Source organism: Myiozetetes cayanensis, unplaced genomic scaffold (assembly GCF_022539395.1).
Source record: "Myiozetetes cayanensis isolate MyiCay16 unplaced genomic scaffold, myiCay2020 scf4, whole genome shotgun sequence".
Taxonomy (NCBI): Eukaryota; Metazoa; Chordata; class Aves; order Passeriformes; family Tyrannidae; genus Myiozetetes; species Myiozetetes cayanensis.
The window spans coordinates 20,892,609-20,912,186 of record NW_026087631.1 but is presented as its reverse complement, the minus strand read 5'-3'; the positions used below and the strand labels follow the sequence as shown (position 1 = coordinate 20,912,186).

At 38.6% G+C, this 19,578-nt stretch overlaps 1 protein-coding gene across 3 annotated transcripts in view; it reads right to left on the bottom strand.

Moving 5' to 3' along the window:
- The window catches only part of PCSK5 (proprotein convertase subtilisin/kexin type 5), a 233,342-nt gene that overhangs the window by 125,176 nt on the left and 88,588 nt on the right, over positions 1 to 19,578 (bottom strand). For all 3 annotated transcript variants that reach the window (XM_050329291.1, XM_050329293.1, XM_050329292.1), the window contains exons 6-7: positions 18,125 to 18,213; positions 12,487 to 12,659 (exon numbers count right to left, since the gene is read on the bottom strand). In XM_050329291.1, coding sequence (XP_050185248.1) covers positions 12,487 to 12,659; positions 18,125 to 18,213 — 262 coding nt within the window. The remainder of the gene's footprint in view (positions 1 to 12,486; positions 12,660 to 18,124; positions 18,214 to 19,578) is intronic.

Sequence of the window (19,578 nt, the reverse complement as noted above, 5' to 3'; positions counted from 1 at the left end):
ACATATATGTTTTATGATAAAATATAGCATAAAACAACTTTCTGCACAAATCAAAGATTCATTCAATCTAAATGCTCAGAGGGGTTTTGCTAGGGCTTTGTGTGCTGAGCATAACTGAACCTACATTAATGTAAGACAAAAAACTGTCACACTTCACAGTCCAGGCTCAAGTTCTCAAACACAGATGAATTTATTAATCTATTATTAAGGTCTCCACTAAAGGATATTAAAGATCTTCTGGTCCCAGCCCCTCTCCAGAGGCCAAAGACACCTCTCACTAGACCAGGTTGTTCAGAGCCCTATCCATTCTGGCCTTGAACACTTCCATGGACGGGATGTCCACAACTTCTCTGGACTACCTGTTCAGAGCTTTACCTCCCTCACAGTAAAGAATTTTTTCTTATACTTAATCTAAACCTACTCTCTTTCAGTTTGAAGCCATTCCACCTTGTCCTGTCACTATATGCTCCTGTAAAAAGTCTCTCTTCATTCCCTTCAGGCTGCAATTAGGTCACCTCCTCTTTTTCAGATTGAACGAAACCAATTTTCTCAGCTTTTCCTCAGAGAGGATGTGCTTCATCCCTCTAATCAGCTTGGTGGCCTTTGCCTTGGACTTGCTCCAACAGGCCAGTGTCCTTCCTGTGCTGGGGACCTAGAGCTGGATAAAGCACTCCAGGTGGGGCTTCATTAGAGTGGAGGAGAGGAATAGAATCACCTCTCTTGACCTGCTGGCCACACTGCTGTTTATGCAGCCCAGGATATTGTTGGTTTTCTGGGCTGCAAGTGCACACTGGTGGCTCATGTCAAGCCTCTCATCCACCTGTACCCCCAAGTCCTTCTTAGCAGGGCTGCTTTCAATCTGTTCCTCCCCCAGTCTGTACTGACATGCTGCACCCTGACCCAGATGCAGCACCTTGCAATTGGTCTTATTAAACCTCATGGCATTCCCATTGGTCCATTTCTTGAGCTTGTCCAGTCCCTCTGGATGGTATCCGGTCCTTCAGGTGTTTCAACCGTACCACTCAGCTTGGTGCCATTTGCACATATGCTGAAGGTTGCACTTGATCCCTCCATTTATGTCTTATAATGAAGATACTGAATAACACTACAACAATAACAATATATACGGACCCCTGAGGAACACCACTTGTCACTGATGTCTATCATGACTCTGAGTTGTTGACCACTATCCTCTGGATGTGACTGTCCAACCACCTTCTTATCCATCTAACAGTCCAGTCGCCAAATCCATTTGTCTCCAGTCTAGAGGGAAGGATGCTCTGGGGGACCAGGCCAAAGGTTTTACAGAAGTCCTGGTAAATGACATCTGTAATCCTTCCTTTGTCCCCTGCTGTAGTCATAGGTGGTCACTAGGTTGGTCAGACAGGACTCGCCCTTAGTGAAACCATGTTGGTTGTCATGAATCATCTCCCCGTCCTTAGCTTTGCTTCTAGGAGGATCTGTTCCAAATCTTCTCAGGCACAGAGGTTGAGGTTGACAGGCTGGTAGTTCCAAGAGTCCTCCTTCCTGCCCTTTTTAAAGATGGGTACAGTGTTTCCCTTTTTCCAGTCACATGGGCCTTCATCTGACTGCCACAACTTTTCAAATATCATGGAGATAATTTGTGAGGTTAGTGGAAGTATAATACCTGGAGAGATTCTTGTCTCCAGCAAAATAAGGTAAATAGCAACTTCTCCTGGTTAATATTTACATAAGGTTATGTCTCTAAAATGTAAATTTTCATGAAAAAAACAATTCAAACAGTGAAAAAAATCCCAAAATGCCAAGTTATACATACTATGACATCCACATTCTCCAGACAAAATCAATCTGAATATTTAATTGTTTTTTATTTCCTTGAGTTAGTCTTGGCTACTGCACCAAAAAAAGATGCAAAATAGCAACACTTTTTTTGCATTTTTTTCTTTTTTTTTTTTTTTAAGACAACCTTGATGAAGTGTTACAGCTCTATTTCCCAACATTATGAACTCTTATCAAATCAAAACCCCCTTTCCATCTGGGGTTCTCCCTGCTTTTTCCAGCTAGTAGGGTCCAAATCTGAGCCTTCCAAAGCCAGTGGGATGTGATCTGCAAAAGCATGGGACTCTTATGAACCACTTTTCTCTCATTTTACAAGCAGGTCATACCCCTTTGCTAATCTCACACCTCCATTCTGAAAACATTTGCTCAGACAGACTAAAGGAAGGGCAAATGGAAAAATTATTTCATGCATATTCACCAATTTATTACACCAACAGGTGAGGGAGACAGAAGATAGACCTCTCTGGATGTTTGTGGGGAATAGGATGGAGGATTACCCTAATAATACATTGGTTCATTACTTTTTGATGTGATCCTCCTTGATTTTTACTGGTTTTGTTTTGGTTCCATCCCATTACCTCTTGATATTTGATCACGCTTCCCAGTAGTATGCAATTATTTGCTTTCATCTTCTGTCTCCTCAATGGAAATGGTAATTTTTGGCTTGCCCATCAATTCTTATATCTGTTTCAGAGTCATGTACAGATTTCTGTCTGGTCCTACTCTCTTAAAAACCAACTTTCTCCTACATATGCTCTACCCCCCCAAAAAAAAAAAAAAAAAAAAAAAATATATATATATATACACACCATATATATACATACAGCCACACTGTTACCTCCAGAACATTCAAAATATTCCAATAAACACTTTTTAATTGAATTTTCAGAAGTGTCTGCTATTTGGAGATTTTTACAGATTTTTACTTTTTTGTTTCTTCACACGTATGTCTTGAAAACAGTATTATGTAATGACATTTGGCCAAATCAATACCCCATGGGAAATTCAGAAAAACTAATACAATCAAGAGAGAAGAAATGAGAATTCAGAGCTTTATTGTTCTGGTAATTGCTTAAATAGCTCTTGGGGGAATTACAAAGTGACCACTGGGAGTTCAGGAGATCTTACAAACCAACCAATTACAAGAAAGGGTTAACAACCAATAGATGAGCTTCCAGTTATCTCTTAGACATTCCAAAGATACAGGTAAGGGATCTTGGGAAGGAGAAAGGTTTACACAAAGACTTACGATCACCATTTTGGAAGCATGTTCACTTTAACAACATTAGAACTTCAGCATACTTTTCTATACCAAAAGCATACTGCAACACTGGTCATGCTTAGGAAAATAAAAACTTGCTAGTAACCATGCCAAACAAGTAAATAGAGCAACAGCATCAGCTGTCCTGTTCTATGTCATTCCCAAATGGTCTCCTTTAAACAAATGAAGTTAAACAATGTTTGGACTGTGTTACAAAGTTAACACAAACACACATGCAAGGCACTATGTAGCTTTTACTGTTTATCTAAGTCTGTCATCTGTCATTTGCCAGATGCCCAAGGGTGTCACTATGAAAAGTCAAGCCCTGAGCTGCCAAGAAGCCATGCATCATTTACTACTCTAAAGCAAAGGTGCATTTACAAACCATACTGGTAGACCTGGAGCAAAACTAAGAATTAGTGAATTACAAAAGAGGCACAGACCAGGGCTGAATGGATGCTCAGCAAAGTATGCTCACTGTGTCCCATGATGTTAAAAATACATTGCCTCTTCCTCAAGGCATAGAGTAGTTTCTGCTCTTCCATTTGCAATGATAGCTAGGGACTCCCCATTGCACTTGTGCTTGTCAGTGCAACAATTAGACCACTGTGAAATGATTCCCTTTTGTTTTGCTTGCTTTCTGAAATTGCATAAGATCCAGATAATTAAAAAAAAAATCATCTGTTCCAATATGCAAAGCAAAAAGTTTTTCACTGGCAACTACAGCTTGCTATTGACCTAGCCACAGTCCAATTTTCCTAGTGCATTTTCTGGGCAAAGTCAATGTGCTCAACAGGCAGCTGACCTTATATGAAATGGGCTCATCAGGCCCTTGACAAAGAGGTCCCAAGGCAGAAATTAAACTTGTAAAAGCATGACAGAACAATCTTGGGGCATTCTGGCTTTTTTTTCTGCTAGTGCCTCCTTTTCCTTGGTCAGCAGGTTGCAAGCAGATAAGTGATACAAAAGTTTTTTGGGTTTTTTTCCAGTTCACCAGCATGGATGGGTTAAGTCTGCCAAGAATCAGAGCCAGTATGAACATGTTCATAATGACATCTGCAGAACTTCCAACAGTATTAGAAGTACACCCTCTACACTCCAAGTGTGTGTGTGTGTGTGTGTATGTGTATGTGTATACATATAAACTACATATGTCTTTATGAGTGAATTCCGTAGTGGTACTGGCAGGAACCTTTATAATGTAGAGGTCTTCACATGTTCATCTAAAAGACAACCAGCAGCCCCATACACTTTCAAGTTGCTTCCATCTAATAAAAACAGTTTCTATTTACAAGTTGAAGTTTGAGCCAGTGGAACAAACTTTAACCACAGTATTTCATATAACTTAAACTCTACATTTGTTCACTGCTTTACAAGTCAAGTTGCCTTAATCTACCCTTGAATCCTGATTACTTCCTGCCCAGGAATCAAATGCCCCAATAACTCTCCCCATCCACAAGGTCAATTGCTGTCTTAATAGAAGTGATCAAATTTACAAAGGGACAAGGAAGAAAATAGAAAGGAGTAGAAAAGGCAGAGGACAGAACCACTGACCTCCAGTAATTACTTACAAGGGTTGCAGCCAGGAAGACAAAATTTGGCATTAATATGCTGGAAATTGTACACCCATGGGCAGAAAACAAATAATGAAAATATAAAATGCAGAGAAAAAGAGGGACACTCTATCCACACCTAGAGCCTAAACATTCAATTTCCTCTACTCTCCCCAATACTATTCTAAAATTACTTAAATGTTTCCAAGAACAAAAACTACTGCCAGGAAGTGAAATCGATACTGAAGTGGAAACTGGAAAAAGTAGCCCATGGTATGACCTCTTCCTTAAAAACTAATTCCTAAAGAGGAAATGTTCATAACTGAATGTGCAAAACAGAGGCCAGTATTCTGGAGACCTAAAAAACCTACTACGAAGACATGATTTTGGGTTCAGCATAGTACAATCACTGTAGGGCAAGGCACCAAGGATCACAGCATCCTGAGAAATTCACCTGTGAGAGGTATCACCTACTTGCTCCCAGATTTTTGTACTCCCTGGGAGCTGGACGCTGCTGCCCTGTGAACAGACACAATGCTGCCAAGTGGTTGAGTGTCAGTGTTTTGCTTTTGACAAATAGCAGCTCCTAGCCCCTGCTGTATTTAGCTCCTCCAGTTCATTTAACCTCTAATCTGGAAATGAAAAGTAGTTTGGCACACCACTCTTAAAAGACTCTGCTGTAGATTGCACAGTACCGAACTTCAAAGGAAGAATCTCTCCAAAACAGATAATGCAAAGCTGAAAGTCCATGCCAGCAATTCTGAAGTGCTACCAGAAGCCAGACAAACAGATAATTTTTTTTTTTTTAAAACAGTCTCCTTGGGTATTAGAACTAAAAATTTATGAACAAAAGGAGACATTTCTAAAGCCATTAATTCTGTTGAGGTATCCACACTCTCAGAAAAAATTCATGTTTGTGCATCAAATAACTAAAAATGCACAACTATGGTATCTATGAAGAAATGAGTAATAAGCCAAAGAGATGTGTACTAATAAAGATAAACGTTTGAGGGAATGTCCAAAAATGAGACCTATGTTTTCATATTAGCAATCATGTTTTTACTCTTAGGGAAACTAGGAAGTAAAGAAGTATTTCCTATTGCTGGAACACAGCAATATATATACATATTATATATACATATATATATATATATAAAATGCAAAACTATATCACTATTTACAAAAAGTAGTTATATTGTTGAAAAGGCAAGTAGTTGCTAAGAAAGGTAAGGTTTTGGCTATTTCTGAACCAGCTTTTTAAAGAAGAAAATGAAAGAACAATTAATCATGTTAAAAAAGGAAAAATGTATTTTATTAGGTCATAGGATATGATACCTTTGAAATACTGAAGTGGGAAAATATTTTAATCTGAGTATAAAAAAATACCATATTGAATTACCACAAGCACCTACCTATTAACACAATAATTACTGGGATATATCAGTGGAACAATTCGATATGTAGCCTTTATGTTGTGTATTTTTTACTTTACTCTTCAATAGAAAGACAGCCTCAACAGCTACAAGATATTCCCCACAGAGCTATAATTAGTGCTGGAAGTGTAACCAAAAGAACTGGCTGAAACCTGAAATCTGAACACGTGGAACACTGGAACGAATTTCTCATTTACTAAGCAAAAGTGAGGCAGCTCCAGGACTGCAGGAATCGCAGTTCTGCTTCAAGTTCTCTCTCCATAGTATAATTGCTATAATATAATGGCCAGTCTTCGCAAGTGAAGATCCGGGGAAGGTCTTTACACCTTCCAGCCTGCGCATTGGATTTTTTAGGTGAGACACAGTGTGCGCGGAACTGAGCCCACCCTTTAATCCTAAGGTTCATCTGCCGGGGCCAAGCGAGCTTGGACGGTGGCAGCGAGGTCCTTAGGACGTAGGTGGGTTGCCTTTAAGGGCTAACGAGCCCCACCTGCCCGGGAGTGGCCCTGACCGGGAATCGAACCCGGGTCTCGGCGGTGACAGCGCCGCGCCCTTAACCACTAGACCACCAGGGGCTCCTACTGTTACTGGGATAAAGCAAGCTGTATATTGCAAACACAATGTGATAACGCAAGAACTTGGTTTTCCAAAATTTCTGTTGTATAAGGAGTCCCTAGTTAATGATAGTTGAAATTGTCTCTGCATGCGAAGCCAAGGTTAACAGGCAGTGCACAGGAAAGCCATCAGTGTGAGGACTGGATATGAGATGGATGTAACACACAAACACCCATTCTATCAGGTGGGTTCGGGCAGTTCTTATTGCCTTTAAACTACTACCTGATTAAACATTCTAGAAAGGAGCCCATGGCCACCAGATCCACACAGCTGTTGCTTCACTACTTATGTCAGATGCCTCCTTATGCAAAACCTCAGGTTTAGAGATGTCTGTTCAACTTCTGGGGTTTCACAAAAAGAATCTAAAATATTCTGCAAATTTAGCTCTTTTCAGTAGATAAGTGGGGAAACGCTACTGCTCCCCTTCTACATCTGCAGACTGAAGGCTGCAGTTATAGCTTTGTAAAGGTCATCTCCTACAGCATTCATTTAAGAAGTAACAATGTACTTAGACTGTGAAAAATACTGCCCTCACAGTTTTGTGCCTTAAACTTATGTTAAATTCTTTGTACAGAAAACTCTTGACATCAAACTTCCAGCAATTTCCATTCCAGAAATCTAGTTTTTCTCATGACACACAGAAAGATGTAGATACTGCTGTTGCTCAAATATGAGTACAGTGGATATGTGATTTGCTTACACAAAGAAACTAGATTCATATTTCAAATACGCACTCTCTGTAATGTATGTAGTGTATGGAAAGAGACTCATTTGCCAAAGCTTTTCAGTATTAGTTTTCCAAACTAGGATATACCCCACAAAAAGAATGGTGTGTGGGTTTTTTATGTTCAACCTGTTTCAGGCTCGGTACACAAAACCAGAGAGACTTTTGGCAAGTCCAAAACCAGCAATGCTATTCTGGCTTGTTACAACAGTTTCCATGCATGTGTGAGATGGGATGAGGTAACTAAATAGTGTTGGTTTCCAGTACACCTTGTGATATTGTAAGAAAAATGGACATTTTGATATATATTTTCCTGTAACTCTCATTACAAATTTTTATATTCCATTGAATGCAATGTAAGAATGTTTCTGATACATTCTTTCTTTTTTCTGCCATTTTTTTTTTTTTTGCACTACATGCTGACTGTCTGTGAAAAGGTTCATTTTTCATAGCAAGCAAAGGAGAGCAATTTTAAGGTTAGCTGTGTTTACTTATTTCCAAAACAAAATAAAGTACATAGTATCAAAGATCATCCAGGCGCCACTAAGCCTAAATATTACTTCATGTACTGGAAGGCAATATACCCAATTCTACTTTGCCCGAATACAGAAAGTTGCTAACTGTACAAACAAAGGATTGCCACTATTAGCTTAATTATATGTTAAGGTTATCACCTAACCTCATTTTCCCTGGGCAATCCCAGTTTGTAGGAAACTACATCATATCAAGTATAAACCACATCTGAGAAGTCATTAAGGCATCCTGAGATACATGTATCAGCCAAATGCAATGTAGTATGACCTAGAAACTAAGCTTATTGGTAAGACATACAGGAAGGTGGACAAACTGTTGCAAAGTGGTGACTCTGAAAGGGAACTTAGGGTCATGGAAGATGACTGGCAATGAGCTACCCTAAAACAGTCTGATTACTGGATTGGTCAGTAGGATCTGTCCATGGAATAGGGAAGCGTGCATAGAGCATGCCAAAACTTACATGCCCAGCTATGGCATCCACACTTGAAAAAAATGACAGAAAACAGAATGTGTTTCAGAAAGAACCAAAGGAATGAAGTGTGGTTTGCAAATTCTCACTAGCAGAAGGAAACTGAATATACAAAGCATTACTGTTAAAGTTGTAGAATGATTTTAAAGGATAGTAAGAGGCACCAGTGTTAACGGAAAAAAAAAGATTGAAATGCAACACATGCTTTAGAATTTCAGATAAATCTGTGAAGTTTTTGTCTAGTAACTTATTTTATGCAGAGGGATGTATTAGAACCAGTCTATCTGGCTTCCGCAAAACACGACAAGCCATACAAGAAATTACTAAGTAAACAAAAGAAAATGAACATTATTATTCCACAGGTGGAAGTGGAAATGATTGTACCTGAAATGACATAGGCTCCGCTGGACAAACATGGAGTTCAAAAAAGTTACGAGTAGAGTATTTCAAGGATGAGCCAGGGAAACAAACTTATTGGGTGATTTTGACACAAAAAAGAAAGAGCATCTAGTGACTCTAGTAATTGCAATCACCTGCATTCAAGACAAGAATTCAGGCTGGAAGATGTGGAGAAGCAGTACTCTGCTGATCTACTACTCTGATGATCAAGAAAATGGACTGCCTAGTTTTTTAAGGGACTAACGAGTGTGGCTTGTTTGTCACAACAAAATGAAGTCTGAAAGGAGACTATTCTAGAAATATATCAGAAACAAAAATGGAAGGAGCAAAGGTATTAAACTGAGGCACAATTTAGGCCCAGGAACAAATGGACAGAAAACTGCACATGAGTAAACTCAGTTGCAACTTAGAAGAAAGTCTCTAACCAATAGATTAGTGATGGCTGTGAAATGGTTTCCTAACAAAAATAGAGAAAGTTACATGGTCATTTCCTGTCTTATATTCCTATGTTCCAACTTATCCAAGAGATCACTTGGCCGAAATCTGTAATTACTTACATGTGGAGTTTTTTAACACCGTTAAGATGCACCATAAATACAGCAAAAGTGGAAAGAAAAATAAGAAACTTAGATGAGTAACAAGCTATACATTTTCAATAGTGATGGTTGTTAGTGCCTTGCACAGCCATGGACATAAGACTTCAGTTAAGACTACCTCTTTACAAAAAGATGTACAGAAACCATAAAATAACAGATGAATCAGGAAAACAAAGATATTGATGAAGCAATAATGGATGAAACTTTACTGATTGGACTTATGAGAAAGACAGATCTAGATGACAGATGTTAGAACTATGAATACTATTTCAAGACAAAGGTGCTATGTCTTGTGACATCAGATGGAAGAAATACAATGTTAAAACGTCATAGGACTTTTTCAAATTATGGTTTATAACCACCATCCACCTCTAGTATACAGCTGACAAAGTTTAACTCAGTATGCTGAAGTAAAAATAGCATCACATGTTCAGACTTTATATGATAGATGCAATCAGGATACACAGTATATATGCAAATCATATAATGGATAAATACCAGGAAGCATTTATAACCTAGCACTAGGTTACATCAGCATACTGGAGGACATATCTTCTGAAATCGTCCCCAAACACAGCACTAGTTCTTCTGATTGATCTTCAACAAGTAGTTTTTTGCCAACTAACTGAGAACGTCCAAGAGGTCTTGTGCATAGAAAACGTATCTACATATGATACATATGAGATATGCACACACACAGATATGGCAAAGCAGAACAGAGTAACTCCTCTTTGTGTAGGCAACACATCCTACTCAGAATGATGAAAAGATAGGATGACAAGACAAATAAATTTAACAGAAACATCTGGGGTACAAGACAGGGAGTATCACCTTTCTCTGGACACTTGAAAATAATGAGAAGTCTCTTGCAGCTTTTGAAGTAGAACCATATGGTAGCAGTAGTAGGAGTAGTAGTATTAATAATAATACTAATAACAACAAGAAGAATAATAAAATGTGAAAGTATTTTTCTTAATTTTTCCTTTCCTTTTTTTCGTTTCAATTCCTCTCTCCTGCAGGTGGATTGGAGGCTTCTTTACTGATTGTAAGACAGCCTTTCTGCTCCCAGCAAGCACTTTGAACGCATTCTGCAGCCAAAGTTGGTGAAGCGAGAGAGATGAGAAGAGGCAGTGATGATGGGAGGCAAGGCATCAAGCTGAGTTTGCACAAGAGGTTCAGCCACACAGAATCTGGTCATTAATGTCCATCAAATATCTTGGCTTGCATCCAGCTTGCTTAACAGAATGGCGTCACGGCAATAAGATGAAGGTCCCTGTGCCAGAAGTTTCCATGTGGATTTCCCCTCCTCTCCACCCTCTTAGTTTATATTAAGGATGATCTGCCCTGTTGCTGATTTGTACTTTCTTACAGGTACTACAGAACGAATGTTTAGAGAGGTGAGCTATTAGATTTTTGAAATCCTGCAACATTAAACATCCACAGGGTTCACACGTCTAGAAACTTGACTATTAGGTCTTTGCCAAACAGCAGTGAGAGAATAAGTCTGAATATCTGAAATGCATTCCTCTCCAAGTGATGTTGACACTGATCCCAGAATAACAAGCTTGTTTGTATGAATACAAATGAACTAGCCTGAATGCTGCACTGCAGAGCCATGAATCAGCAAGACCAAGTCCCTCAAGTACTTATAGATTGTGAGAGATACAGACATTTTAAAATCTAATAGTACTTAAGATTTTATCTTTCTGAACCAAGGAAAGGCTTTTGTGTTCTCCCTTTTGTCCCAGACTCAGCACAGTCTCATTACATGATTTAACCATAATCATGTTTTGCAATGCTGAGCCTGTTTGTTCTTGAACACAGGGTGAAATGTTATAGTGAATATATTAATTCTGGATAGACCACCATTCATCAGATATTTTTTCAGGCAAGTTCTGCATGATTACAATGGATTTTTTCTTCAGATTATTAGGTCTAACACTTCTAATGCACTGGTATTGAAAACACAAGCCTCTAGAATTTTCCGCCCTTATGGCCATACTATTTTCAAGAAAGGACCTTGTCAGCTGAAAGCATGATATAAAGGGAGTTTAGCATTTGCATAGAAATTGTTTGATAGTAGAGTCCCTAAACTTTCTCTTTGAACTCAACTATGCAAATTTAATAGAATTAAACAAAATACCCTTGAAGATGACAGAAAAACATGGTACTTGAGACAGGTTTAAAAACTAGTTTCCTCTTCCTTTACCGTGATTCTGGGCAGAATTTTTAAAGCATATTTAACTTATGTGTTTGGTTGTCATTTAAAAAACTCATTTATCCTCAGTAGCCTTTCTTTAAATAGATTATTCTATTTCAATTCAAGGCATATATTGTCTCTGTGTATCTCTATAGAAAAACTATGCAGTCATCTTTGTTATTATCCGCAGGATTTGGAAGGAGTAATCATAATAGCTCAGCAGACTTCAAAATAATAATACTTATAAAACACTCTGCGTGAGCTGTTAATTGGAATAATATGTGCTTAAGATAAACCAGACATTTTTTAAATGGATCTCAGTCTCTCAGCAAACTCAACAAAAAACAGTGGCTCTTGCATCAATTTCATTTTTACTTAATAACTATAATAAATTAAAACTAATAATTCAATTTACTTATACTTTATTCAAAGTTATTATTCAGCACTACCTTGGATTTTCCTAATTAAACCAGATGGCATAATTTACTTTTCAGATGCTCTTAAAAATTCTTGATAATTCCTGCTGCTGTTCCATTTTAAAAATATAATATATAGTATGTATTTATACACATAATAAATTAAGAGTATTGATCTTGAAACTTTCTGTAGATCAGAAAAAAGATTTTGTCAAAGTATCCTGTACTTATTTTCATTTACACCACAGATGCTACTCTAGATGTGCAGTAGATTCAGTTACTTACTGACTATCAGGTCACTATCAAAGGAAAATGCATTTTTAGCTTTATGCAAAGGAAGTTTTCTTCTTTCCTTCAGAATCCTTTCCTTTTCCCTATGCTCTGCACTTGTACATACTGGGCACAAGTACCCTTGTATTTGTACAGGAGAGCAGATCCAGGAGATGCACTCCAATGCTGACTTACCATTCTGATGCCGTTTTCAAAGGCCTGACGTGCCAGAGAAGCAGGTCCGTCCACAGTCTTACCGTCGTCATCAGGCCCCCAGCTGGCACTGTAAATGTGAATGTGCTGGGGATTAAGGCTCAGAGACTTTGCTTCTACCATATCCGTCACATCACCGTCCAGCATCCGCACACCTTCGGAATGAAAGACACAACGAAAACAGGACTGACCAACTCAGAATATTTCTTATTTGTTTTCTCCTGGAGAAAACTGTTGTGCATAACATTGGACTGAATGATTATAGGGATTTCTACTGTTGTTAGAGAGAAGAAGCATAAAAATCTGTTTGGATATGTGTTTTTCCACAGAAAAATATCTCTAGATGAAAAAATATAAAAAGGTAGGAACATTCTGGTCCTTCTTCAAGTTTTAAAAATTATCTACATGTCATTTATCCATTATACAGCCTTCGAACTCCCACAGGAGAATTTTAGGCTAAGGAAAATTTAAAAAATACTTGAACCTTGAAATGTTTGTATGTGTCACTTAAAGATAACAAATTATTTTCTTTCTTGTTTTATACTGTAGTGAAACTGCAGCATCCACTTTGAGTCATTCACAGTTCTAACCATGTTAACAGATGTAATAAAGATCTCTACAGACAAATAACCTTCACGTATGAGGCCACAAGGAAGAAACTGGGGAGAACTCTTGTGTGTAGACAACTACTACAACACACTGTACCAAGGCAATTACAGGAAGTTATGAAGAAATATGTAACATTATTCAACCTAAAATTACAATATTGTGAACATCCTTCTCTTGCAGAAGAAGCTTTTGTAAGGTATAATCTGAAATTCTTGTGTTAAAAGAACCCATTTATATGGCTTCGGACAAGTCAAGGCACAAGCACTTCTAAAGCTAAAGGCCTCATGATGTTTTAAGATTACTAGACTGAATAAAGTCTGTTAAAATCTGAAAACTGAGAAAGCCTGGAAGTTGTTCTTTTGACTAACTCTAACACTTTGATGGTGGTTAAATCTGACTGATAAAACCACCAATGCCAGTTTTAACTGAAAAAAACTCTACATACAGTTAGTGTGACATGTGATCAAAGGGAGGCTAAATATTAAATAAAAATTTAATAACTGTATGATAATACAGAGGAATTATTACTTCCAAAATGAACAAATCAGATTCCATCCCCTTTAAAAGGTCAATGCTATTTATAAGCCAAATTTACATATTTTAAATACAGACACATTTCATTTGGCTTTTGAGCTCAGATTAAACAAACTTGTCTTGTTTACCAAGACTTTAATTTCCAATTAACAAAAGGCATAGGGGTTGCTTTGTTGAAAGAGGAGTTGGTTTTTTCCTTACTCTATTTGACTCAAAAATGTAAAGTGACCCTATTTCTCAGTTCACACAACAGATGCCCATGTTTTGTGAGATAATAAACTTTTACAAACTGTAATCTCACTATGGACTTTATAAAAAAGAGTCATTAAACCAGCTCTGGGATTCTAGGGTTTTTTTCTTCTACCTCAGCATAATTTGAAAAAATTAATGCTAGGTGGAAGTTGTGTTCTAAATTTCTTTAAAGTACATTAAACATTAATAATTTAAAAATCAGTTCTAAATAAAGAATAAAGGTACACTGGTTTTGAAAGAAGGAAAATAAAACTTTTTTTTATGGCTCTATAACTGTGTGGCAAGTCTAAATGCTATATACAACAGGTGAACAGTAATTCCAGATTCTGCAACTGGCATCTAAATTAATTCACACCAGAATTTTTTTGTTAATGGTGAAGTGGGCTATTCTAAACCAACAGCAACAAGGCTGTGACTTAGCTGTTGTTCTCTCTGGCCAACAATGGACACGCATGCTTTGAAGTCATTGGCCAAGACCAACTGCGCGAGGTTCAACAAGGGCAAGCGCCAGGTCCTGCCCTTGGGTCACATCAACCCCAGGCAGTGCTACCCCAGGGTAAGAGCAGCTGGAAATCAGTCCAGGGAAAAGGACCTGGCTGTGCTGGGTGACAGCCAGCTAAATGTGAGCCAGCAGTGCAGCCAGGTGGCCAAGAAGGCCAATGGCATCCTTGTTTGTATCAAGAATGTGGGGCCAGAAGGACCCTTTTGTACTGCGCACTGGTGAGGCTGCATCTCAAGTTCTGTGTCCAGTCCTGGGCCCTTCAAGAAAGATATTGAGATTCTAGAGCATGTCCAGAAATGGACAACAGAGCTGGCGATGGGCCTAGAGAGTAAGTCATACAAGGAATGATTGAGGGAGCTGGGGGTGTTTAGCCTGGATAAAAGGAGGCTCAGGATAGACCTTTTCACTCTCTACTATTGTCTGAAAGAAGGTCATAGTAAGGTGGTGGTTGGCCTCTTCTATCTGGCAACTAGTGACAGGTTGAGAGGACACAGCCTCAAGCTGTGCCAGAAATGACTGGATGAGGCACTAAGACTTCTTAAGAAGTCTTTTCCAGCCTAAATGATTCTGTGAAAGATGACTTTGAATAACAGACATCTCACTGGATATTTACAATGAAAATAATCTTCCTTCCTTGCTTCCTTCCTCCCTCCCTCCCTCCTCCCAATGTCTGCAGTACTTAATTCTGCTGATCACAAAACTTTCATACTGCATTTGGTATGTGGTGATAGGGCAACAAAAGCTGTCCAGAGGGTAATTAAAAGACTGCGTTCACAGACTGTTCTGCCTAAGACTTTAGAGACCTGCAAACTTTTCCCAACATTTGCAGTAATTCCCAAATTTTAAGTAGCATTTAACTCAGAAGAAATTTTCAGTGAATCACAGAAAACAGGCAAAACTGAGCTGAAAGCAAGTTTTCTTTTACAATGCTTGTTTCTAATCAGCATCTGTCTTAAAGAAACAGCTGAACTAATTCCTCATCAGCTGATGACAATATACATCTGTTATGCCATAATTCAGTGTAACTGTTTTCCCATCAGGGCTTGAGCCCAGCCAAGTAGCTAAGCACCCAAATCCCCACAGATGCTTTGCAATTTCCACAATCAGTTTGCAACAATAATAGCATGTTAACCAATCTTTCTTATAAAAAAATCTCACAAGCTCTGTACATAGTAACTTGTTTTTATGTGATTACTCCAGAGAGTAACTTTTTAAAAATGATCTATCCCTTTGGCGCACTAGTTTCTTGTAGTAAAAGGGACTGTAGCTTAGCTAAGCAAAAACTTGCACAATTTTTTATAAGAAACTTGTCACAACCTGTAAAAAACTGAAGGTCCAGACTGTAATTTTACTCAAATTTTCTTTTCTGCAGATCACATCCCCACTTATACCATTGTAGGGGAAAGCTTAAACTTTCTAAGGATCTTGTTTCTTACCTATTTGTTATCAGAAGTTCTTAAATGTTTGGAAATGAGAAAAGGAGTACAAACACATTTAGGAAAAAAGGGGGCATTATTGATGGGTGTCTTGTTAACAACTTCTCATCACAAAGATCATTAATTGCATTTGCTCAGCTGCCAGCATTTGAGGGAATACTGATGGGACAGATTTTTCTCTCTCTTGCTTTATCTCCTTAGTATCCCTTACATGTCCAGAGATGCTTTTTAGTTTGAAGTAAAAAATACTTATCTTGATGGAGCAAATTCAACATCACAACCTGCCACCAGGTGCTCCTCTATGCAAGGAGAATGTAATTGCTTTACCTCAACTCTAGTTTCTTCTTCAAGAAAGCTCCAGGAGGGTCTTTGAATCCCTGGGAAACAAGCAAGCTGAATACTAGTTCAGCATTATATGATTCAATATTTTTACACTTTATCTGGCCTGTGCAAAGGGAACACAACCACCGCACATTCAAATGTGTAGCTTATGGCTTTTCTGAGGCATACCAAGTAGAGGTCAGCAGCAGCAAAACTCTTAAATATACTCAACTCGTGGAAGAGGAAGCTTTACCTCCCTTTCCTGGAATTTCCTCTTGCCTCTAATTTTCTCAGCAGATTATCTGCTGAGCCTTCTTAAGTGTTATTTTCAAGTAAAGATGCTTTTAAAAGGTGGTACCGCCAGTGAAGTTTACACATTGTTACTAATTTACAGTTTTCTTTTAAAAATAAATAATTAAAAGGCACACATATGCAGTCTTTACTGTTCATATTACCTGCATTCATAGTATGTCCATTTGAATCAGTTTTTCACTACATTTAGAGAAAGCCATAAATCAGCTGATATCCCTCGAGGGTATTTATTATACACACATTCCTATATAGCACATTCCTAATGCTTAATAAATAATAGCCTATTAAGATGTCACTGTTACTCCTGGAGAATGTTTCAAGGCCATGCCTAAGCTGTTGCAGGTTGTGTGACTATTCCATTCACAAATGAAACTTCCCCAGAAGGCATCTCTTATCTCTATCAGTGCACTAACTCTGATTCTGGTTTGACAACTCAACAAATATGATTTCACAGCTGCTGGTACATGGCTAAACGCCATGTCCACATGAGACAACCTGTTCATCTGTCATAAACTCACTCATTTGACCACTTCTGATTTTCTAAATCATTGTGACAGGGTAGTTTTGTGTAGGTAGGCTCTCCACCTGAGGGGAATTCTTTTTCCTGCGTCACTCTAACCTTATCCTGGGTTAGGTATTGTCTACCCTCTTGAAACCAGCAGGAAAACAGAAAGCTGACATGAGGATGTTGATGTGTGCTTTAGCTAATTTGAAATGCAGATGTGCTCACATTTGATTTGGATCAAACTTGTACTATCTAGTAGAGAACAGATGCAGTATTATTAATTGTGGAAACAAGGCCTCAACTCTGCCTGCTCATATGTTTTGAACTGTTCTCTGGTGTATATAGAGATAAAGATGTTTCTGTTTCCACAGATGGGCTCTATTTTAGGCTTTATTTCAAAAATCAACAACTAATGAATTTGAGCTACAGGTCTTTCTACTGAAAGCCAATATACCAATCCCATGACTTCATCTAAAGTTCAGGATGAAACTTCACTAGAAGTGTTACAACCTGTCACAGAGAGGCTACATCCTAGGAGACATATAGATGACATCTTGATAATCATCACCACAAACCAAAGATCTTCACTTAGGAGCCAATGACTAAGAATTCACAGAAACCTCTTGGAACTCTTGGCTGAATGAACAAAAATGTGCGATTAAATCTTGTTTTCTAGGCAATAATCTGATCACACAGAGGGATCAAAAGAACATTCTCTCCAACCACAGCCAAACAACACAATAATGCATTACGTTTTGACAGTGGTTTTTTTGGGAACAATACACAAGGCAATATTCCTGATGTGTGCATTTACTTATGGTTTGTCAAAGTTCATCACCTAGAGCTCTGAATATGTGAGAAAACCCAAATGTCCTAATTCTGGGGTTTGTGTTTCCATCAAAAGCCTCACCTTTCTATTTTTTGGTTTACAGTGTTCCAGAGAGCAGTGCAGAAGGAATACTGCACACAAACTCCTTCAGTACTGGTATTGAACGACCACTCCACAAACGAGCTTTTCTTGCTAACACAGCTAGGTTTGTTGTCCATACAAATCTCCTTCTCTTGTTGAGAAAGTTCTGAATGCACCATTTATCACAAATGGCTCTTTGGTTACTTTTTTTGTTTTTGGTGGGAGATTGTTTCACATACCTCCAATCTTGGCATTAAAGGCGATTCCTACTGTGCAGTGTGAGTTGTTTGCCGTAGCTGCCACTTCTCCAGCACAACGGGTTCCGTGCCTGCAGTCAGACAAACATTTTTCCAAGTAAGCATCAACCATTGTGATTAAAGGCTTTGACTTTGCTTATTCTTCGATGCTAAATGCACAACTATCCACAATGTCTGGTACCACTCAACCCTTTATAGTAATTTATACCCATGTTACAATATTTCTCTGAACACATTTTAACATCATTACCACAACCACTTCAAACTCTTCATGCCTACTGGAAACACATACACTTTGTAATAGAGACATACACTATTGATACATAATTCACAGCAACAGAGAGAAGTCTTAGACATCAGTTCTTGATTTTGAACCAGGTCTTACATTTAGACAAAATGTTTGTCCAGCATTCACCCACAGCCACTCGTATTGCTAGTATGTACATACATCTCCACTCAACCTCCAGCAGGCACACTCTTTCCCCAAGAAAATGAGATTGCACCAATGCCCACATCGTTGTTTAGAGGTAAGCCTAAGACTGGCTATGTGCCAGGTATGCTCAAAGCTTCTGTATAGGCATGTTCTGGTTGTGGCTTGGGCCAACCCTGCAAGCTTGTTGTCTTTCCGGGAGCAGAAAAAATGAAGCACCCTTCACATCAGAGGTATACTATGGGCCTGGAAGCAGAGCTGGACTGCAAGTGTACAATCTCAAGAAGCTGCTGAAGGAAACCAAAGCCTTCAGTGTTTCCTCAGTCTCTTCCCCACTGTGCAAAGCCACAGCGGGATGCCTTGCCCACCCCTGATCCATGCTCTCTATCAGGTGACAGTGATCATCCACAACATCCCCATGGCAGGAAAGCTGTCCCTGCTTTTTGTGATTTTTGTGATTTTTGTTGCAACATAGTTTTCACAGCGTGTTTTCTACCAGTAAATCATGCCCTCACCCTTGTGCAGTTAAGCAGCTCCATTGCAGAAATGTGACACAAGCAAGAAGGAGCAGGCAGGGAACTTTAGAGATGTGCTGTGGAGAGGAGATACAGAGTTTCAGACCAGATAGGAAAAGAGATGGGGAGTTGATGAGACAAAGATAAAAAGATAATATAAGGCTGAGTACCCATAAATAAAGAAGGTTAAAAAGTCAAAGCAAAAAATAAATAACAACATAGCAAGCTTTAGGGAAGGCTAATAGAGGTCAGTTGTGTACACAGGCACTCTTCTGCTCGTGGTGGTTGACAGACTGCTTACACACACATCTGGAGAACATAGATGTGTTTTGAAGTAAAGGTGATACTCATTTAACAGACAAGAATCACTGTTGCTTTCCCCTGGTACAGCTTGTTTTGGGTAGAGTCACTCCTTATTTTGTTATTATTAGTGTAACTTCTTTCTGCTATCTTTTTGAGACACTTAAATGGGAAACACTAAGATAACTTGT